The sequence below is a fragment of the Solea solea genome, chromosome 10 (genome assembly GCF_958295425.1).
Source record: "Solea solea chromosome 10, fSolSol10.1, whole genome shotgun sequence".
Taxonomy (NCBI): domain Eukaryota; kingdom Metazoa; phylum Chordata; class Actinopteri; order Pleuronectiformes; family Soleidae; genus Solea; species Solea solea.
In genome coordinates this window covers 2,645,129-2,668,763 of record NC_081143.1, presented here as the reverse complement: position 1 = coordinate 2,668,763, position 23,635 = coordinate 2,645,129, and the positions used below count along the sequence as shown (strand labels likewise).

General features: G+C 38.5%; 3 protein-coding genes across 4 annotated transcripts; all 3 read right to left on the bottom strand.

Annotated features, from left to right (window-relative positions):
• Window positions 1–439: 439 nt before the first annotated feature.
• pla2g12a (phospholipase A2, group XIIA) lies at window positions 440–6,353 on the bottom strand. The gene is made up of 4 exons (XM_058640085.1): window positions 6,018–6,353; window positions 4,964–5,040; window positions 1,999–2,164; window positions 440–1,421 (listed from the first exon to the last, which is right to left on the bottom strand). Exons 1-4 carry the CDS (start codon window positions 6,235–6,237, stop codon window positions 1,303–1,305), a joined length of 582 nt encoding a protein of 193 aa, XP_058496068.1. The 5' UTR covers window positions 6,238–6,353; the 3' UTR covers window positions 440–1,302.
• Window positions 6,354–6,617: 264 nt separating this feature from the next.
• dnajb14 (DnaJ heat shock protein family (Hsp40) member B14) lies at window positions 6,618–13,600 on the bottom strand. Its single transcript, XM_058640084.1, has 8 exons — window positions 13,413–13,600; window positions 10,373–10,535; window positions 9,423–9,568; window positions 8,840–9,028; window positions 8,603–8,679; window positions 8,405–8,514; window positions 7,665–7,837; window positions 6,618–7,548 (listed from the first exon to the last, which is right to left on the bottom strand). The coding sequence occupies exons 1-8, from the start codon at window positions 13,543–13,545 to the stop codon at window positions 7,424–7,426; spliced, it is 1,116 nt and encodes a 371-aa protein (XP_058496067.1). The 5' UTR covers window positions 13,546–13,600; the 3' UTR covers window positions 6,618–7,423.
• Window positions 13,601–14,870: 1,270 nt separating this feature from the next.
• On the bottom strand, window positions 14,871–20,572 carry LOC131466677 (tetratricopeptide repeat protein 39B-like). 2 transcript variants are annotated; one of them, XM_058640081.1, is made up of 18 exons: window positions 20,446–20,572; window positions 20,191–20,222; window positions 19,536–19,640; window positions 19,059–19,190; window positions 18,776–18,852; window positions 18,514–18,643; window positions 18,269–18,371; window positions 18,102–18,167; window positions 17,906–18,014; window positions 17,713–17,780; window positions 17,558–17,617; window positions 17,313–17,474; window positions 17,103–17,194; window positions 16,903–17,023; window positions 16,697–16,808; window positions 16,503–16,620; window positions 15,681–15,797; window positions 14,871–15,332 (listed from the first exon to the last, which is right to left on the bottom strand). In XM_058640081.1, exons 1-18 carry the CDS (start codon window positions 20,473–20,475, stop codon window positions 15,218–15,220), a joined length of 1,749 nt encoding a protein of 582 aa, XP_058496064.1. In that variant the 5' UTR covers window positions 20,476–20,572; the 3' UTR covers window positions 14,871–15,217. The 2 variants fall into 2 exon arrangements, with proteins under 2 accessions (XP_058496064.1, XP_058496065.1); XM_058640082.1 differs by having other exon boundaries at window positions 20,191–20,244; window positions 20,446–20,514.
• Window positions 20,573–23,635: the final 3,063 nt, after the last annotated feature.

Here is a 23,635-nt window from a genome sequence, read left to right as displayed (position 1 = left end):
TGAAACTGTGTTGACAACATATAAAAAGTTAACTGCACAGGCAATATATTAATTATACAGTCAGGTAACCTGAGATATATAAGTTATTAACACATTCATTGGTCTAAGGTGTGCACATTTAAAATCACTGCTGATTGACAAACTGACAAACAGGAGGAGACACAACTCTCACACCTACAGTCAATTTAGAGTGTCCAGTTGACCTAATCCCCATATTGCACGTTTTTGGACTGTGGGAGGAAGCCAGAGAACCCGGAGAACAAACTCCTCCCCCTGAACTCTCATTGACTGCACAACACACCTGGGAGAATTTGATTGGCTCTCACGTGTGTCGCTCAAAGTTCAACCGTCAGGTCTTCCGTGTTTTGCCATATTGCAACATTCAGGTATGGTTAATGCATTCGAGGATTTAGACAGCTCAACATTTAATCCAGACAAGTTATCTTTAGACAGTTTAATAACAAAGATTATCACAACAACATTAAGTATTTTACAACAAACAAAAAAATATGATTCTAAGCATCTTTTCAATATTATCTAGGTCTTATTTGTTTCCTTCTTAATTAATCCATCAGCTGTAGTGTTTCAAATTAGGACAGATTTTCATTTGAAATATTACTAAAATTACTTCTGTTAAACAACAAATCATCTTATTTAAGTGTTTTTCAACTTTGCTGAAATCACCAACAAATGTATTTTAAAGTCCAATTTAACATATTTCATCCAGCATGCTGAAAATAATCTACATAAATAGTTGACAAGTGTAAATAATAAAAACAAAAATCCTTACATTTAAATAAGTTCTGATGAAATCTATGGTTTCTATGGGGAAAATAAGATTTTAATGACATAAGTTGTTTGTACTTCTGAGCTGCTGATTTCCAGAAAAACAAACACAATATTTTATAATATCAATTATACATTATTGGAAACATTATTGCTTTGCCATATTCTTGACAATAGACAAAATCATACATATTAATACATATTACAGATTGAGAAACAATGAAACCTCTGTTTTCTGTTCATCACAGGTCAAAGTTCCATTAAACTGTGTTGACAAAATATAAATAATTAACTGCACAGGCAATATATTAATTATACAATAAGGTAACCTAAGATAATAACACATTCATACGTCTAAGGTGCGCACATTATAAAGACAGCCAAGAGACTCTGTCCACACTCTATCCCTGAGAAAATCCGGAGAAAGGTCTGCAAGAAATGGTTTATTGCCCGTGTCCTTCTCTTAGTGTAAAGCTTCTGAAGTCTTTTCTGAAGTCGTGTGTGTGTGTGGCGATGTCACAGCTCCTTCTTCACCTCATATTGACACACGCAGGACCCTCTCTGGCTGTCCAGGTACGGCTTACATCCAAGGTGCATAACGGCATCAAACAGCAGATTCACCGCTGACTCACAAGCTGACAAACAACAAGAGGAGACAAGTTTGATCAAAATGATGCACCTGCTACTTTCACTTTCACTCTCGACTGAGAGTGCAATTCATGCATTTTAAAAGAGAAGACTAAAAAATGAAGTTTTCAATGCATTTTAATATCTAAACCAGGGTGACAATAACAGAGATTCTCAAATTCCCCCATAAGAAATTTGCATTGTTTAAAATGTGGCTCTCTCTTGCCCCCTGCTGGATCTATATTGTGTTACAACTGCTTGTACCCACACTTGATAAACATGATAAACTTGATAAGCGAACATGAATTCGTATCTTATTTCCTTTGAAATAAACATCCAATGGCTGTTGTCCTACCAACAGTGTCAACACTGACACAATACAGATTGCATTCAAAAGTAAAGTGAAAAACTCCCCTCCAAAACATACTAATAACCAATAATAATAATGTTAATAAACAGAAACTTTAGATGCAATCCTCCCACCATGCAAACAAAACAAATCAAGTAATGTCACTGCTGCAAAACCCTTCAGAAATTGTGTATTATGGAGTTTATAGGTTACATAGCAAGTAATCAGCTGCTCACCTTGGACACTCTGGGCCAATCCCAGAGTTCTTTGCACATTCCTGCAGATGGTTTCAAGACAGTCCTGGAACTGCTCATCGCAGTCGTGCTTCTCTCGGCCACAGGTGTCATAGCAGCGATCGTGTTGGTTACAGCATTTGGTCATAGACGGGATGCCTACGTCAAACTAGAAACAACAGCTCGATTACTCTCGAGTGTTTACAATCTGTACATTGTGGACTTGATTCAGTGATTAGAATGGTGTTTAATTATGTCATTCAAATCTTACTCCTACCCATAAAAATCAACACTTTCATTTGCCACTTACATATTACACATAGTAGTAAAATAAAATGTCCATGTTTTTGTATTTTCACCCGAGTCTGATAGAGAATGCCCATATTGATGCTTGAAAGTCTTCATCTCATAATTCTCTATATAATCTCTTTTATAATATATATGTATATATATATATATATATGTATACACAAGTATATATATACATATATATACACATATATATATATATACATATATACACACATACACATATATATATATATATATATATATATATATATATATATATATGTACAAATATACATGTATATGTATATATATATACATATATAGGTTTTTTTATAGGTTTTTATTATTAAGGGAGGGAAAAGAAATCCAAACCTACATGGCCCTGTGTGAAAAAGTGTTGTAATTCAGCCACATTAGAGGGTTTTCGGGCATGAAGCGCCTTTTTAAGGTCATGCCTCAGCATCTCAATAGGATTCAGCTCAGGACTTTGACGAGGCCACTCCAAAGTCTTCACTTTGTTTTTCTTCAGCCATTCAGAGGTGGACTTGCTGGTGTGCTTCAGATCATTGTCCTGCTGCAGACCCCAAGTTCGCTTCAGCCTGAGGTCACAGACAGATGACCGCACATTCTCCTTCAGGATTTTTTGGTAGACAGCAGAATTCATGGTTCCATGTATCACAGCGAGTCTTCCAGGTCCTGAAGCAGCAAAACAGCCCCACACCACTTGACTGTTGGTATGATGTTCTTTTTCTGAAATGTGGTGTTACTTTCACGCCAGATGTAGTGGGACACACACCTTATAAAAAGTTCAACTTTTGTCTCGTCAGTCCACAGAGTATTTTCCCAAAAGTCTTGGGGATCATCAAGATGTTTTTTGGCAAAATTGAGACGAGCCTTAATGTTCTTTTTGCCCAACAGTGGTTTTTGTCTTGGAACTCTGCCATGCAAGCCATTTTTGCCCAGTCTCTTTCTTATGGTGGAGCCATGAACGCTGAGTGAGGCCTGCAGTTCTTTAGATGTTGTTCTGGGTTCTTTTGTGACCTCTTAGATTTATTTATTTATATGTTTATTTCGGTCATGTCAGTTAGATAACTCATCATCACACGTCATCGTAGTGTAGTTCACACAATACACATAACCGAAAGGGAAAGCGCGAGAAGCAAAAGCTTATCTAGTCCCGCCCCCATTATCCACAGAATACATATTTTCATTATACAATACATAATTATTCTTTTCTTATGACATTTTGACAAAACATGTTTCAGCATCAGGTAGCACTAAGAGATGCAGTCTAGCTCTAGACAGTCAATCAGACTCCATGTGTGTCTGTACATGTGACTCCACACAGTGTCTACAGATTTATGTCCCTGACCTTTGTCATACTTTCCTTCTGTGTCATTCTGTATTGATTAATAGTCATCTCTACATACTTCTTTTTAAATACACTCCGTTTTGTAGATTTTTTCATCTCCTCATCCAGATTATTCCACTGTCTGACCCCCGTGACCGATACGGTAAGGGATTTTAATGTAGTTCTTACCCTTCTGTGCCTGAACCTCATGTTCCCTCTTAGATTGTGTCCCTCCCCTCTGTTCAGGAATAATATCTGTAGATTGTGAGGGAGGTTTTTGTTGGCAGCCCTGTACATCATCTGTACTGTGAGGTATTTTATTAAGTCATATAATTTGAGTATTTTTCATTTGATAGCGATGAGTCGTCGCTGCACTATTGGGGTAATTCTTGTTGGCTGGCCACTCATGGGAAGGTTGCCCAGTGTTCCATGTTTTCTCCATTTGTGAATAATGGCCCTCACCGTGGTTCTCTGGTGTCCCAAAGCTTTAGAAAGGTCTTTGTAACCTTTTCCAGACCGATAGTTGTTAATTACTTTGTTTCTCATTTGTTCCTGAATTGCTTTAGATCGCGGCATGATGTCTTTCCTTCTTTTGGGCAACTTCACGTTGTCTGACAGGTTCTATTTAAGTGGTCTCTTGATTCAAAAGGTCTGGCAGTAATCAGGCCTGGGTGTGGCAAGTAACATTTTCCAAAAAATTTGACTAACCACAGTGACCTGATGATTTTACAAGGGGGGCAATTACTCTTTCACATGGGGCCATGTAACCTACATGGCCCCATGGATAGTTTTTTCCCCATAATAAATAAAATCATCACTTAAAAACTGCATTTTGTGTTAAAACTCAGGTTGTCTTTGTCAACTGTATATATATATGTATATATATATATATATATATATATATATATATATACACACATACATACATATGTATATATATATATACATATACACACATATGTATATGTATATATATATATATATATATACATATACATGTACACATATATACATCTATATACATACATATATACATATTCACACATATGTATATATATATATATATATGTACACATATATGTGTACATATATGTGTACATACATATACACAGTATGCTTCACTATGCACAAAATCCAAAATCAGCATTTTAGCCGAGTCATGTTTGGGCTGTGAAGGTCTTCTTTTTAGGAGAACAACGTTTGTTACAGAGTTGGACTGATGTCGGTATGAGACACAAAAAAGTGGTATTGGCTCATTCCTACTGTGGACATTAAGAATCACATGACACAGGAAACCCACGGCCACCCTAAAAACTGTCACATTACCTGAAATCCAAACAATGGGGAGCCACATCCGTTAGGTGGTGAATGCTTGTATCCAGGACGAGGCACCGGCTTGTAACCTGTGAGCAAAGGTGAAGATTCTTTTGGTGTTGATGTTCTTACACTGACGTTATCTTGTTGTCAGAGATAACCATATCAAGTGCACACCAATGTAACGACTTACTGTGCCACTCTAGGGTTGGTAACCTATACAATGTAGCTTCCAATTGATAAATAAACTAAGTTTATCTCTGAGTGAATGAGCCATAGTGATTAACCTACAAAAGCAATTATGCATGATATCTAACAGAGACCTACAGTTTATAAATCGGCTGATTTTGTCTTTTCTTTTTTAAATTAACAGCATCAATCAATTGTTGTTTATTGATGACCTGTTTCACGCATTCAATACTAATTTTATAAATCTTATTTCAAATGTGCAGACACACAATGCAGATAGTGGAGAGACCACAATGGAAACAGTCTCTGAATACACTGCTCTGTTAAATATTGGGATTTTTGAAATGTCCTTGCTAAATGCTGAAGATTAACGTATGTTTATGGGATTTGTAAAACTATTTAAATGATCTACAGTACTATTGTTTGATTTGACTCATGTAACCTTTTAGTACTGGCTCAGCTCACTGGGAACCTCACCAGAGCAGGTACTAAAAAAGAACCAGGTACTACAGAGCCGAGTCCAGTCATACTAGAACTGTGGAGTAGAAAAGTGTGCACTTGTGGAATATTATTTGTTTATTTGTGGAAATATTTTACCCATGAGTGTGTTATTTAGGCAAGGGCCTTGCTTTGTGATGGCTGCCATGTTTCTACAGGAGCTGGAATGGACAAACCATCCACAGCCTGCATTTTGTGTTTTTAAATGAAAATCTCTAAGCAAACTAAGAACAACAACATGCTTTGTGGAATGTGACGGCCACCGTAGTTCTCAAACACTGTGCCATTTCCAGTTGTTGTTATTATTTAACCGTTATATTTACCAAGCGCTTCACTTGGATAATGTTTATCACAAAAAGACATAAAGTAGCTGGTTTACCGTCACTACACTTGTAATGACACAGTCCGTCATCGCCACCGAACAAGTCCAGCGCTGCGTTCAGGTACGTGTCAATCCTGTGGATCCCGTTACGGATCGTTTTCAGAGTCGTCCTCCAGTCTGGAGTCTCGGGCTCCTTCACCCACGCAGAGACACGCATGAAAGCCCCACAACAGTACAAAGCCAACACAAACACGCAGGTGACGCTGTGGTGGTGCATAGTTTGACTTCAGTTGATTAATTCCCTCGAACTCGATGGCATCGCAAGTTTAACTTGTGCTTGTTTTCATGCGACACCTGATTTGGAGCTTAACCGCTATGGTTTATTTCCGGGTTGGAAGCGGTCATGTGACAACTAATAAACCAATAGGGGTTGATGTGAAAAGTTGCGTCAGTAAAGGTGTAAAGGCAATGGTTTTATTTAACAATTACAATAAAATTAAAATTAATTTAGATATGTACATGAACAGTCATAAATTAATAGTATTATAGCTTTGTGATTTAGCAGCTGTATTCTATTCAGCTTACAGATATAACTACTTAAAAAACAATATTCAATTATTCAATTCAATTCAAGTAAATATACCTGTCAGCAATGTCTATGGTAATAGATTTACTTTATTTTAATGGTTAGGTGAGCATTATGGAGAGAAAAAAAAATCTTTTCTTCTATAGTTACATAAATAACTGCATCATTTTCATACATTCCAAAATGAAAATATACAACCATTTAAAAAATAACAGTTCCAGTGTCTTTCCATGTCAAGTACCAAACATCTTCACATTTCTTTAACATAAAAATGTCCTTGAGTAGCAAAGTCACAGATGTCTCTTCATTATCCACTGATTCCCATCCACACTGAGTCAAGTTGGAAGTAAAAAGATGCACTCGATGTTCTTGATTTTCTTCTTTTGTTTCGTTGTTCTTCAAAAATGGTTAGGCTGGAGGACACTGTCACCAGGTGAGCCCACGAAGTCTCCCATCGTTGACTTAGCTGCATGCCAAGCAGATTATGCCAAAAGCCTCTGGCTCATTTTTCTTACACAGAATGGCTCACAGGTCGTCACAACTCGACACACTTGCCTTTACGCAATCAAGTGTCCTTGTCCATCTTGTATCCAAGAAAACGCATAAAAAGGTGAGCAAATGTAGGACGATGTCTGAGGCTTTGTACAGTGTTGACTGGTTCATTAAGTTGCAACAAGGCGATTCCTGGGGTCTGGCAGGAGTGATGAAGAAGCAAAGTTGATGGAAGATATGAGGAGAGGGACATTTTTTTTTTACAAATTTCCAACAACAGCGCTAGATTATTTAATTACTTTTTTGCTCCTAGTCTAAAGACTCTTCCATAAAAAAAAAACATTAATCATAGACATCTATTAATTTATATTTAGACGAGCTAAACTCATCCGCCTCTGAATAGGTTATTTAGTCTGTCCAGCTCCTTGCAGTTTTCCATAGTCATGAGCTCAGCCTTCTTGCGCATTCGGTCATCCCTGTACACCTTAGCAGCATACAGCAGGTCTGTTTCTAGAGGAAACCATAAAAAAAGAAAGAAAAACAATGTGAGTGTTAAAACAAAAGGAGTTCCGAGGGAAATGAATTCAGAACATCAGAATTCACTAGGCTTGTATTTAACCACTCACTTGTCTGTCGCTCCTTCCAACAGTTATTTCTGACATTAGCTACGTAGTCCTCCTCCACATTTTTCTCAATCTGATGTAGGGCTGAGCCTCTAAACTCCGACTTGAAATCTTTAGTGACGTAATAATCGACGTGCAGGTTTTCTGTCTGCCGTTTTAAAGTCTGACCCGTTGACCTAGAAGAGATTGAGATGGGGTAGAAGGTTTGAAACTACACATAGGTAAGACAGTGCATATTAAGATTGGATAGAAGCACATATTCCGAAGAGTGCATGGCATAATACAGTAATGTGCAAAATTCTCAGGGCACCATCATCTTTGTTGTGTTTATGTCAAATTCTGTGATCATTGGTATTTGTATTAGAACGACACAACTGAAAGTTGGTCTTATATATTCGCAAACAGTCAGTGAGTTTAACTCATGCATCATGTGTATGTAATGCTCAACCATGTCTTGGATAAACTTGGTGTAATAGACTTTCTTCACAACATATTTCTGGACATGAAAAAGTAGGACAAACACATGTTTTACCAATAACATTAAAAAAAAAGGTACCACAAACAAAAATCCAATCTAGTATTAGCCTTGACAAGCTTGCAATAGCAGGCTCGACATCAACAGATGTAACATTGTGACCAATTCTTAGGTTTTGAGGGCAAAATAAATGTGGCATATACATAGGACATGGGATTGTTTGTGTACTGTGGCAGGTGTCAGTAATAATGTGCATGCTTGTACTTACGGTCTAGAGTAGAGACTGTAAGGTGGGGGGGATACCAACAACTGGCTCAGTACTGACACTAAAATCAGGAGCACGATGGGCATTAGCTGGATAAACATTGAGAAACCACCCTAGAGACAAACACAGAACAATACATTCGTAAGGTTAAATATTTTTCACTCTCACACATTTGTAAACATATATGCAAAGTTTACATACGTCTGCTCTTTCTTCGGTTCTCTCTTGTCGAAAATCTGTATGTTGGCTGTAACTCGTTCTGCCGTTCTGTGCACTTGCTGTAGATTGAAATATTCATTTAATGGTAAAAAAAAGAATTTGAAATATCCAAAGTAAAAACCATGTGGAGCATATAGCAGTAGATGATGAATGTATGATGTTAAGTTTAACAGGGACATTTAACAAGTTAGAACTATGTTAATTTGAGTGCTCACTTACAGGAGGGGAAGCCACCACCGAAGAACATGTTGAAGAGGTCCTCAGGAGTGATGTCTGCCTCGAAGCCCCTATGGAAATCAAAGCCTCCATGGTGAGAGTGACCCAGGTTGCTTGGCTCCTCCCCTCCCGTCAGGTCATACTGCCGCCTTTTGTCTGGATTGCTTAGCACTGCGTATGCATTACCGATCTCTGGAGGAAGAGATAGGTATGATGTTTGGGTCACGTTCTATGAACATGTTAAACCATTGTTTATGTAAGTAACTGTTATGTTAAATCCCTCTTGATTTACTTTAATTACACCAAATGATGGAGACTTCAAACACACTAAACAAGCTGGTCAATTTTACATTACACAAAGCATTTCTGTGTGTAATTGGTATTAGTGACATCTAATGGTGAGACTGAAGAGTGCAACAAATTGAGGACTCCTTAGCTCACCCATGCCTTTCCCAAGCATGTAAAGAAAAAACAGTGGACTCCACATAGCAGAAAGGATGTAAACACACCCTCTTTAACCCTCCTTAATGTTACAAACTGGAACTTTATTCATAATCAGGGCTAAATTAAAGAACAGCGGTCTTACTCTTAAAGGCCTCTGTTGCTCCAGGAGCATGATTTTTGTCTGGATGGAATTTGAGTGCTAGTTTCCTGTAGGCTTTCTTGAGTTCATCTTCACCAGCTTCTTTACTGACACCAAGCACTTCATAGTAGTCCTTACACCGTTTTATTCTGAAAGACACGGATTGCAAGTGTGAAAAGGGACATATTTGAGAGACAGATGATAAAGTATTTATATACAGTGTTTGTCACAGTGCCTTTCTCACAAAGATCAATGAAAGCGACTTGTTGATGGTCTATGTCTTAGTTTCTCAGATGAGTGACAATGAAGAGGAGCATTAGCAAGCTTTTGATAGCAGAAAGTGTTCAGCTCTTCTGCAAACAATAATGCATGCTGTTGAGAAACTGCATTCAGATTAACAATACAATGGCATGATCAAATTAACAACACGTACTTAAAAGTTAATTATATGTATTATCACTAATGACTGAAGTAGGACTGCTGATGAAAACACAGGGGACAAGCCGGCCTTATTCTTTTTAAAGACATGATGCAATGTTATGCATCAACCTTTAGTGCAACTCCCCTAAAGGTTCCACAAGGGGTTTAGTTTAAAACACCAGGGAAAGAACAACAAACTAAGATTAACTGCAATAGACCTGTAGGAGAGTGTAACCACCAGCACCATGTTTACCTCAGACACAAACACAATTTGCCATCAGTAATTTTGTAATGATCTTACTGGAGCATGTGGGTAGAGTTTGCACCAACACATTCTAATTTTAGACCAAAATTAGAGCATGTAGTGGTTACCTGGTATCTAGTTCTCCACTCATGGGCAACACACAGCACTGAAGACATTCCCATAGCAATAGCTAGAAACACTGCAGAGATGATTAAGTATTAACCTAATCAAGTGATTAAGTCACATGTAAAAAGAAACTGAGCATGTAGTGAAAAGTCAAAATTCTTACTTGTGAACACCTTCGACCTGGTCTTTCGAGAACCCTTTGGTAGAATCACCTCCAGACTCTTGTCTTTCTCTCTCCGCCTGGGCTCTGGAGCCTTCTGCTGGTTTTCTTCGATGTGCGCCATTACCTGCTGAGCTCCCATTCTTCGTTAATGCATCCAACAGTGCTGTCACACAGAGAGGAGGAAGATGCCATATGTCAAAGATTATTAACCATTATATTAATGGTTAAACACTTACAAAGCAAATCTTCGTGTCCCCCATCATGGCCTCAATGCATAGACTAGTATCATCAAGTTGCTCAGTGACAAACAGTCTACTATATAATATCCTCTTTGATTTTTGAAGAGGTTTTTAACACTGTATATAATGTCATACATAGAATATTGGAACATTTTGGGTTAACAGTCAGTTGGACGTACATTGTATCAAAGCACTTGTATTATGGGTAGGTTGTACACCTGTGGCTGTTGTAATCTTAACTACTACCTGTGTGCTGCTTTGTACTGACATCTCTTATGCTTCTGCTACATTGGTGGATTGAATGCACAGCCTTGTTACCCATCATGGCCATTCCTATCCACATAATACATGTGGCTGTTTAAATGCAAATATAAACCCTCTGAATGCCCGTCGAAACCTTGTGTGCATTCAAATCGTGAAATCTGCTATGGAAGGTTTCCTACCTGAACGGAATAACCTGGACATATCTCACACTGATGAAAGAAGCTCATTTACTTCTGCTCCTTCTTAACCCTCTCCTTTATGGTGGGATACACAGAACCATCCTTTACATAAGGACAGGAGAGGACACCACCCCTCAATCCAATGCCACAGCAATATATAAAGCCACAACTGTCCAGTAGGTTATATATAACATGAAAGTGTTTATAATGTGCTTTTGTAGTCCAACTTCAAAACATTGTAGGCTGCATTCAGACTCAGTATTAACATCCCTCCTCAGTGATTCAATCACATGTGGACAGTGCTTAGTACAACTGTTCACACCTGGCACTAATATGCATCCTGGATGTGTCTCCTGTGACCACATGATCAGGGCTTCCCCTGAATTATAATCAAATACACACTGGCAATGACTGTTTGCAAGAGAAAAATTATGTTTTTAAAGAGTCTGACTGTACAAATGTGTCTGTTGTCAGTGTGTTTGTGTGTGTGCATCTATGTGTCTCTGAGTGTAAGTCTGTTCAAGTGACAGGGAGAGAGAGAAAGAGACAACTCAATCCAAAAGCAAATTTCAACCCTTAAATAATACATTTTATATTTATTATTGACATACTGAGCACTGATGAGTGTAATAATATGTGAGAAAACATCAGCAGAGGAGGTGGTCTCTAATACATCCTGCATTGCTTTCATTCATCTATGGAATGTGGCCACATGCATCCTCAAACCACCACTGTATGTGGTTTCTGTGACCAGAGCTGAGGATGTAGACGTTCAGTCTGAGTGCAATCAAGGTTCTTCACATCTACATCGAGATAGAGGAACACTGGATAGGAAAAGACTTAGGGTGTAATTATTTTGGACTATTCCGCGTCATACCTGACCATGTCAGTCATTATGGGAAAACCTTCCACAACAGCAGATTCAAACACTCACTGGCTAGTGGTACCAGTGAGACTTAAGCTGGGGACACACAGTACACAACTTTGACAGTCGTGGTTTTTTTGAAAAGACTTGGAGTACTCACTAACTAACTGGTTTTATGGCACCTGAAAGACTGGGGATCACACTTTTATAGACTGCGTCTGATGAGGAATCGCAGACTACATGATTTGTCAAAACAAATTAAAGCCGACTGAACGCATCAAACTCTCAAGAGAAGGATCATGTCTACAGTTTAAAGGTTGTTTTGATATTCCCGCTACTTCCTGTCTATCTTCATCTTTTGACGCAATTTCCTGTGTCCCACCTACTCTTTTTCATTGGCTGTTGGCAACATGTCAGTAATCAGTACACACTAACAGATTTCAAACCAACCATGCCAACTGTCCCCAACTACTGCTGACCAGTGCAGACTCTGACAAACTGAATTGTGGGTAAAATCTGGCATTTTAAAAAAAAAAATCTTTTTATAGATAGTGAATTTGACCTCTGCATTATTTATACCATCCTTCATACACACCAGTAGTGAACACACACACAAGGCAGGCACTGGAGTAGTGGGAGCAATGGGGGACCCATTCCGGGATTAAACCAGCAACCTTGTGGTTATGAACCCAATACCTTTTCATCTTGCCCATGTCCCCAGCAGCGTTGAACATGCAAAGCATGATGGCTGTCATTCACAAAACTGTAAACTCAGGGCACAACACCTGTGAGTCCCACCTTCACTACTACACACGTACTTATTGTCGTCCCACAGACAGCTGTGTCCTGGATTAACCCATAGTTCGCGGCTCTCTCCAGACCAGTCATTCAATTAAAGGATTGACACTCGTCTCTGCCGATGCCTGCACAACATGACTTTCTCGGACTACGTCCAGGCTCCACGTCTGTCCTGCAGTCTCACCGTAAAACCAGCAAACATGCGACCTAACGTACGTGATCTGAAATACAACTCATGAACAGGTCAAGTCGTCCACTGACCGTGGGCTGACGTTTCATGTTCAAATGAATCGGTCGTGTAAACAATGTAAAGTTAGCTGCTGGTATTATTGCTCCACGTTTAGCCACTTCCATCGCTGTGGTCACTTAACGTCACCTGAGAGAACCAGAGAGCGAAGCGCTAGCTAGGGTTAGCTAACACAACATCAGGCCTTCTACTGAGCTCACTCAAACTGAGCTAACTTACTTAATTACATCATATATATTTGTTTTTACCACAGACCATTCGGAAGTTATACATTATTAACTTCCTAGTGAGTCTGACGCAAACGTCAACGGGTGAGCCGATGCGGGCTTAGTCTAGTACCCGTGTTAGCAAATGTTAGCTACATGCTAACAGCCATTGATTTACACAACACAGGGAGCTGAGCTGGGTTAGCAAGTGTCCGACCAATGACAGCCTCCCACGGACTTACCTTTGGCTCTGTCCGTGGGGAACAGCTTTTCTGCTTTAATTAGAAACTTTTGCGCCTTCTCCTTGTCACCAGCTTCGAGGGCTTTCGTCGCTATATTTATACATTTTTCTGCTTCGTCTCTGTTCCCTTCCATCTTCTTTCCTCTTCCTCCCCGGCGAAGTCAGCTGACCAGCTCAGCCACACCACGTGGTCACCATCACTGACAGCAGTGGAACGCAGAGGTTTTTGTTTTTGAGGCTATGGTGAAAGGATAGTGTCACCTTTTGTATTCAGAGTTAGGTGCATGCTGCTCAGCTCTGTAGAAGCATTTTAGTCAGGACTATTTGAAGAGAAACAGTAAACAGGACTGTTTAGCTCTGATGGTCGTCCTAATTATTTTTATTTTAGTTTGCATGAAATCTCTAACTATTTTACACCCGTGTCGTCCTTTGATCTGTGCGTGGCAGCTCTGTTGGGGATTAAGTCCATCTGGTTTTGATTTATGCACGGATTAAAGGCAACGGCGTAATAATGCATCATTCCATAGATTTCTACATGGATGTGGACAACATAACGGAGTGTGATCGTTGGAGACCACCTAGTGGGCACAAGACGCAATAGCAGCTTCAGTCGAGCGACGTCCAGAACTGTCCAATCCCCAAAGCCTGTTTGAATTAACTTGACTGAAAGTTGGTCTTATATATTAGCAAGTTGCAACATGTGTATGTAATGTTTAAAGCAAGCATGTCTTAAATAAACCTGCTGCAATAGACCTTTTTCACAGCATGAAATAGTAGGAGAAACACGTTTCACATATAACATCACTACTCCAGATTTGAGAGAGCCAGGGTCGTGTAAGTGTAGGTCACACTAAATACTTGAAACTTTAACCTGTAGAAGCGTTTTTCTTGCTGTATTATATTTTTTATAGTGATATAGTTAAAGTGACCTCGTCATGAGCAGTAGTAGTCCTGTGGTTGTTGGGGAAGAACCTCATTTCTGAGTGAGTTACTGGTTGGTTAAGATGGGAATAGGTTAAGGTATGGTAAGAGCTGGTTATTTTTAAGATTAGAATGTACAAATAAATTCAAATCATTCAATTCAATAATCTACTAAAAGCACGATGACATGGAGGAGATGCCATTTATGGCTAAAGTGCATTAGAAAGGATTAAATAGTTGATTTAATATTAATATTATATTAAAATTGAACAGTGATTTAATTGAGAATACTGTAACTGGTAAGCCTCATAGAAGAGAGGCTGAGAAGAAAATGATCAATCCAGCCTGGCACAATTCATTGGCTTCCTCTTTGTCATGGCAAATTCAGAGAAAAATGAAAAAAATCTAATACGACACAGATGTTAACATTAATCGTGTGGTGTCGTGAAGTGCTCATCCACAACACTTGAGTCTATGCTGTACTTCCAGGGTCTTCAGAAACAAACCACCAAGAAAGCAAATCAGATTAGCATCTGTCCATGGTTGCAAATGGAACTCATTTATTTCATTATGTATTCAGTAAATCAGCCCTTAAAGCAGATTGAAGGTAGCAGCCATTTAACCTTTAGAAAATATTCAGGTAGCGGTCAAATTAAAAACTGTTGGTTTGACATAACACAACGTAAAATATCACTATGGCACTTGCCGTCGACATGTAATTTCATACCAGTTTTGTACTTGTATTTGTTTTATTGCAAACAAAAAGAATTGCTGAAAGCAGTAGGCACATATGGAGGATTTCAAGTGTTGTCATAGAGCTGAAGCCAGCAAGTCTCGGCATCATGACCTTTACATTTTGTTTTTCAGTTCCATCTACTGTGGTCTTCAAGCTGGTGTACGCGAGGGGCTAAGTTTGGCTGAAAACGAGCCCATTGTGTTCAGAGTTGCGTGGATACGGAAATGTAGCCTGGACTCCATGTTGTAGTCTTTGTAGTTCATCCTGCAAATGAGACTCGCTATAATTAGTGCCAACATATCAGAACTGATGCTCGCTGCACAGAAGACGGTTAACTGTTACTTTACACTGAAATACTTTTCTCTTTATGACTCAATGCATGCATATGTGAACAAAGGGCTGCTAGTAAATGTAGCACTCCAGATGAGAACAAATCATTTTAGGCAGAGTGGAACACACTTCATGCCAGAAACAAATACTGTTATTTCTGAGACACAGCTTTAGCATTTACAAGATTAATTTACATAAACGTACATTTTAATTTAATTTTGCATTTAGCCATTTTAGGATAGGTTTTCAACCAAAACATGACAACCTGGAACCAACACTTACTTGGCTTTCTCCATCACTGCAATGGCATTCTTGATATCACCTTTCTGCTTGTAGAGCAGACCCAGCTCATACATGGTAAATGGCACCAGATAGTTCTCATGTTTAATGTTGCTTTCACTGGAATAAATAAAATAAATTCAATTAATTCATTTATTCAGCAAGTGCATATTAATGCAGATGTTTTAGAACAGGGGTCTCAAACTCAAACGACCTGCGGGCCAATGAGTGTCCAGTCTGTTCATGAGAAAATAAATGAGCTTAAAATGATATCACAATAATGCAATAATGATATTTGGATATTTGGAGTATGGGTGTTTGTTATAATATGGAACGATACACAGTTCACAATTAAAAACATCTATGAAGCAAACTGTGATTCACATAAACATTGGTATCATTATAATCATTATTATTAATAATAATAATACAGGTGGAGGTCCTGCCCAGTCCTCATTATAAGTTGATATAACATAAAATCGAGGGGGTTTAAAACCTCAAGTTTAAAACCTTTGATTTAGAAGGACATCACTGTAAGTCCATGATGACAACAACACACTAATGCACAGTAAGTGCCTTTCAAATGACTTAATTTGTCAAAAAGTATTTGACTTGTGTGTACAGTCAGAATAACCACCTTTGATGTACATGTATCTTCTCCTGTAACAAAAGAGCAACCAGTGTGTACATTCTGCAATTATGTGTGGGGGAATTACTTTTTCTACCAGCAGATGGCAGTATTAGTCATTGAAAAGAGGGAAACCAAGACAGAGGCACTTATAAATTGCAGCATTTGTCCTGTGTGTACAAAGGTTTTGACCTCACCTGGCAAGAATATGGTTGAAACACTGCTCTGCCTGGTCCAGACGGCCCAAATGTCTGAGGCACAAGCCCTTCAGCAGCTGGACAATGCACTGGTCATCCAGGTGATACTCAGATGGATCTACATGATAAATAAAAAATATTTATCAGTTATGCTTCTACAACACAGTGAACAGTTCTGCTGCTGTTCCTCTCACCGAGACCCATTCTGAGCTGCTCCTCTGCCTTTTCCAAGGTGTTCAAGATGTTTTCAGTCAGTTCAGGCCGTTTCCCAAGTATTGTAAAGCCATTCCACACATACATCATTTCCTGTGACAAACAGATTCACACATCGTTTAAAACTGATTTGTTTTTGTTTTTTTAACCTCATGTACTTCATATAAGAGTATGTGCATGTTCTTACCAGTGCAGGGACGACTAAATTCACAGGGTTAGAAGAAAAGTACCGCTTGGCCTTCTTCGCAGCAAACTTCTCAGTTGGAATTGATTTTCCAGCAATCCTCAATCTGGCACCATCCACCTGCCTACAAACCACAAATGACACATTTACTGCAGCAATAACAAAAGATGAGTGACACAGTTTTGTCCTCTCCCCCTGCACACCTGAATAATTCCTCTATATTTTCTCCCAGTTTAGTGACTTCTTCCTCTGGGAGCATGCTCAAGATGGCAGCTTTTTGGAAAATATAAATGGCCTGTAAGAAAGGAGCGAAGGTCATGTTATGATGGATAAACAATCTTAAAATTTAACACGATGGTCAAGTCAGACTGGAATCAGTTTGTGTGTTTGTGCTAAATAGTCCCATTAGATACCTGGGACCACTTGCTCTCCTTGCAGAGGAGGTCAGCGTATCGATAAGCCTCATTCCAATTTTGTTCAAAGGAGTAGGCCCACATGAGCTCCCAGTAACAGAGGTGGTGAATCTGATGCCACTCTTCCTGCGCTGCAATACATGCCAGGTACTTCTCCTGTGCCTGCAGAGAAACCCACATGCTGTGAAATCGAGGTCTCTTCTACGACTTCAGGTGATCTTTAGTCGTTTGTCACAAGCACTCACAAATGTGAAGTTTCCCTTAAGCAAAGCAATTCTTGCGACATAGAAAAGCATGAGAGCTCCCTGTGGACAAAGAACAATAAATGAATTAATTAATGAAAAGAAATGATGCATTTTCACTGAGCAAGGCAACAAAAAGTTTAAGAAAAGCTGCTCACATTAGGAAACCGTTCAGTGTAGGGTTGAAGCAAAGTTTCAGCCTCAGCGAGGTCTCCCTCACCAGTACCTTAGGGAAGAAATCATTTTCATTTTAAGACCATTGAAACAAGGCAATCTTGGCAGGTGCAGACACACTACAAACAATACTATAGAGTATAATAAGAGAATGAATAAGAAAATGAATACACAGACCGAGTATTACTGTGATGTACAGGTGGAACATCAGCAAAGTCAGGGTGCTCAGGATGGAGCGCAGGCTGTTGCTTGCTGCTCCCTCTCGCAGCTGCGACAGTCCCAACTCCTGTAAGTAAATAACAAGACATCAAACTACTTTTGCAAAATACTTCATGTATTGTGACAAGACCGGGACTCAGGTGAGCTACTCTACCCTGTCTCCAGAGAAGCCTAAGAACTCCATCAGTCTGAGGACTTTGGATGGAAGAAGAGACAGCATCTAAATAACAAAAGACACATGGGAAATCAGCATATTGTCTCTTAATGATGACTGGACAGTTGTCTTGTTTGTTTGTTTGTTTGTTTTTCCACAACTCTTACTAGATTAAACGATCCTATGCCCATGTTGACACCGCCCTTAAAGTGAGCGAACGTTTTCTGTTTTTCCAATTCATTTGACACGTTCACTGCAGCCAGGCAATCCCTGTTTGGAAAAGATACAATTGTAAAAAAACAACTTGAATTTACGTAAATATGTATAAATAAAATGGCGTGTTTTTTTCCCTCTCTTTGCTATTATTGTTGTCGCTTAGGGACGTGATCATTTTCCCCTCCGAGCCTCTTACTTGTAAATCTGATAACTGTTTCTTATTCTCATGCCTCCTTTGATGAATCCAATGATACTCTCGTCCAGAAATGTGAGCATCGCCTTCTGGAGCAGAACCTCAGCATAGCACAGCTCTGCATGCAGTTCTTCTGTTAAAGACAATCAGTGTCACAGGTTACACTGACATTTTAAAAATGAAGAAATGAGCAGTCATCAGTTCAGAATGACACACTACCACTGAATTACATCAAGTATGTACACATTGTGAAGCGTAATCTCACCCTCCGTCAGATTATCTGCTGGTTGTCTGGACCACAGGCTGGTCAGAGTCTCCACTATTCCAGTTTTTCTGCGAAATCTTCCAAAATGAGGAACACAAAAAGTGGCACAATTTAACAGACCTTTGGAGAAGTAGCACAATGAATGAATGAATGAATGAATGAACTGATCTGAATCTGATATATAACAAACAATACTGTAGTTCAAGAGGAACCCATGCAGTCTTTTAATCTTTTAAGATTCAGACAGTTTCCTTAGAAAGATTACTAAACCATTTCTCCATACGTCTGGCATGTGTCCAGGGATTCGCTCAGTGATGTCATGGCAGCATCCATGTCGCTGGGTTCAAAGGTCATGCCTGCCTGCATTACCAAGATACTGCTGTAGCCCATTGCATGGTACATGCTGTGACCCCTCCTGGTGGAGATGAATGCACTTATGTTATTCTTTCTCTTTTTTCCCCACAACGTGCATAGTCAAGTTTTCAAGAAGAAAATAATGAGGAAACGCTGTGACCAGGGCGGCAACGCTTATTTGATTATTTTGATCATCGCTTTTGAGGGTTTGTTTTAATAAATAAACAATTTTATAAATTTTTCACCTACTTAAATGTGAAGATCAAGATGTTCTGACATATTACAGACCAAACAAGCACTCAATAAATCGAGAAAATAATCAACAGGTTAATTGATTATGAAAATAATCGTTAGCTGCAGCTCGAGCTGGGACAGAAAAGTGTGTGTCATAAGTCACAAAACTTACCGGGGTCTTAAAGCAGCCAATGCATCAGCAAATCTGTTGTTGAGGAAAAGCTCGAGGGCAGCTGAGCATTCCTTCACTGCAGTCTCCAGATCCATTTCAGCTGATCTGATGAGTGTCACAGCAGCTCATGAAGGAATCACTACCTTTATTGTCATTAAACGGTGATGACGGCTTTACTTTAACATGAAAGAGCTCAGGATCATCAAAGCCAAGAAGCTTGGACTGATCTCACTCTGGAAAAACTTCAGCCTTCAACCACAGAATTGTTGATAATGATCACATTTAATGTCAGATAATTAAAAAGCACAGTTTTGCTGTTGCTGTGGTAATACGAATTACATTTTCACAGTGCATAAATATTATATTGATACTGTATATGTATATATATATATATATATATATATATATATATATATACACACACACATATAGTGCTTAACAAATGTATGAGACCACCTTTTTTATACCCACAGGGTTAGGGTAGAAGTCAGAAATTAATCAAGCATAAAATTCAACCACTAAAACTCATGTTTGTGTTCAGGAATGCAAGTAAATATAATTTACTATGTTTAAATAATTAAACTATAATTATTGCATTACTGCTCAGACCCGTAGCATGCGCACAAATAAAAACAGGATTTTAAAAACCACTTACATTGTTTCCTCAATTGTGTGGTTTAAGGAAACCTGGGGGAGATAAAAATCCAAACTGTCAATGACAAAAATACAGTTTTATTAATGTATTCATAGCAGAGTAAACGAACAAATAAATAACATGATTTAGAGCGGGGAAAAAAAATCGCATCGCAGTTTAGAGTCTCTGTGCTTCTTGTCCGGCGAACCAGGTGACACACACACGCGCGCGCGCACACACTCACCTGTGCAGAGATGGCAGTAAACGAAAACCTACCTCGTTGAGTGAACTGTCTTTCGTCTCCATTTGGTCCAAGTAGCACTTAACGTGAAGCACAATAAAATACTTAATATTAATTAGATAAAAGATGCCTCAAACTTTGGCACAGAGCAGAAAATGCCTCATGTCGCATTTATACTCAAACTAAATGGGCGCGGCAAACTTTCATAAACCCAGCCCACTTCCTCATCACGTCACAGAGAATTAATTTGGTTTTGATTTTCTCATCTGCTCTTAGAAGAAACATGTCAAGATAACGTTCCGATAATAAAAATAAAGCTTTATCTCTGACACTGCGTTGCATTTTATGATCAATAAATGTTATTACCTATTAAAATAAAAGTTCTGATAACAGACCTGTGATTGCGTGTGTAAATTATTGAAGTGTACACTGAAGTAAAGAACAAAAAAGTGCTGTAATTGTGTGAATGCAAATATTTATTTTTATTCAGTTCATTTCAATTATAAACTCTGTGTGCCAGATTAAAGAGTCCGTTCACGTCTGCAGTTTGTTTTTCTTGTAGGTCAGAACAACACATTTACAGCAAAATACATGAGCTTACACAGCACATACATCACACAACACACAACACAGCACAGATTTACTGTATGTAACACAAGTCAAAAATCCACACTTTGTTATTTATATTTCTAGCAACTTTTACTTTTACTCCACTTCATTTCCTCTAACTATCTTTGTTACTCGTTATCAGAAGAAGAAGAGTTGGTATTGGTCTGTATTTATATAGAGCACAGGTGTCAAACTCAAGGCCCGCGGGCCACAGCCGGCCCACCATGCAATTGTATTTGACCCACCAGATAATGTGTTCTTCCTGCTTTTTTTCCTCCACTGACTCACTGATTACCACACTTATCAAGTCACCACGCCAATAATATAAATAAACAAATTAAATGTGGACTTGGAAAACACACAGCCCCTCATTTATATTTGACTCCCTCTCCTTTAGATTTACACATCTAGTAAAAATTGTTGAGTATAGCAAATTATTAAGAAGTGAAGATTCATGTGACTACAGGCCTGTGTGTACTGTTCTACTGAAATACAGCAGAGGAAATCAGGCAAGACAGATGGAAATGGACAATCATCTGTTGTTATTTGACTTGGACACAGTTTTTATTTTCAACCCCCTCTGTAGTTGAGTTTGACACCCCTGATATAGAGCTTTTCTAATCTCAATGAGCTACTTTACTCTACAGTTTTCACTATTTCAACATGGGGATAAATGTCTTGCTCAAGGACACATATAGACTAGCAGAACCAGGAATTGAACCCACAACCTGCCAGTTGAAAGACAACTTGCCCTACCACTGACCTACCATGACTGAGTCCTCACTTATTTTATACTTACTTGTGATACACAGTACAGTTAATGTCACATACTTTAAGACTTTTACTTAAGTAATATTATACAAAGTGACTTCAACTTCTACCAAAGTATCCCTTTTAGGTACTTCATACAAGACTGGATATATGCTTGTCAAAGCCGAGTTTTGAAGTTGTCTTTAAAAGTGCCAAAAGACGTACAGCTCCTCACATGGTCAGGCAGGAGGTTCCACTTATTTGCAGCAGTTGGTGGGAAGAGGGTGGAGGATTCTAAAAATGATCATGTCACAAAACCCTCCAGCTGCTGAATGACCAGTCAAACAGAGGATTAACTTTCTCACAACAAGGGGTGTTTTGCTTGATTATGTTAGCGTTTCTGATCAGCCGCATGCATGTGATGTCCCTGTATAAGGAATTATTTCTGGTGGTTTTGTGATTGGTCCTGCTGTGCTGCAGTCTCCTCTTTGAAGCTCCTGACTGCCCCTTTATTTCTGAACATACATGGTCAATAAAACATTCTGAGAAGGTGACGGAGGATTATGGTCCAAAAACGGTGTGAAACTGTTCACGATGAATCAAATATAAAACAAGAAATTCATTTATATAGAAGTATATTCTCATTGACAGATAAATACCCTGCGTTTCTCCTAAGACAGTGAGTCTTCACTTTGTAACAGGCCTGCGTGTTGCTTTGTGAATGCTCGTCTTGTACAAGATTAAACCCTTGTTTGAATTTTGAGCTGACTCCGATCTAAATTAATGCAGAATTATTTTAACAGCCTCAATTGGAACATTTCTTTGCAACAGGATCCCCTTTCAGCTTCAGAAAAACGTATTAAAATCAAGATTTTTTGGGTCATATATGGTTGTGGTACTTTTCTGCACATGTAGTTTCTCATCGTAAATTTCAGCCACACAGAGTCTACACGTAAGTTTCATTTATTCTGCAAAATATCTTATGAACTGTGAGTATGGACGACACTTTCTTCATACTCCGCTCACTTTGGAAATGCTGTTACCGTCACATTCTGTATTTACAAATAGAAATACATACTTAATACAGAAATGCAATACAAATGAGAGAAAGCACTCAACAGGGTCAACACATTTCTCAATGTCATAAGGTAAACAATCATTAAAAACATTTATCTAAAAAGGGAAATAATCTGGACCTGTGTGCAATCTTTAAATTCTAACCATTTTTGTGTCGTACAACCAAAGAAGATTCCATTAAAATGTGTCCCACAGACAACCAAACCAACAACTGTGGCCAACAACACAAAGAAATGTACCATTTAAGATATAAAGGAACATTAAAAGGTAAAGATGCATTTGTGAGCACAAATTGTGATCTATAATCCACAACTGTGTCGAAGTTGATTAATATGTATAAATATAATGCATATTTTGACATAATAGGGTGACCATCACACAATAATATGGTTGTTTTCCCACAGAATTAAAATACTGTATAAAAGATGAACAACCTCTTTTTCAAGGGGACCTATATAAGACAGATAGCAGCACAAATAAAATGTCAAGTTGCAGACATGAAAGACAGAAATACAAATAAACAATTGATTTAAACTCAATTTCTAAAAACAGTAACATCTTCAAGGAATCTTTAAGTCCTTCTGCAGGAACAGAATAATACAAAATAATACTTTTTCCAGTTTCAACTAAACAAAACAATCGCCTTATGAATAAAAACATGACAGTGAGTCTACTACTACTACTTTATACACTTTTATGAACTTCTGGGTGTTATATTTATTTTAACATAACATTTAAAACGTGTTTACCTAATGAACTACTATATGAGTAGAAGTGCAGTTTGTAAAG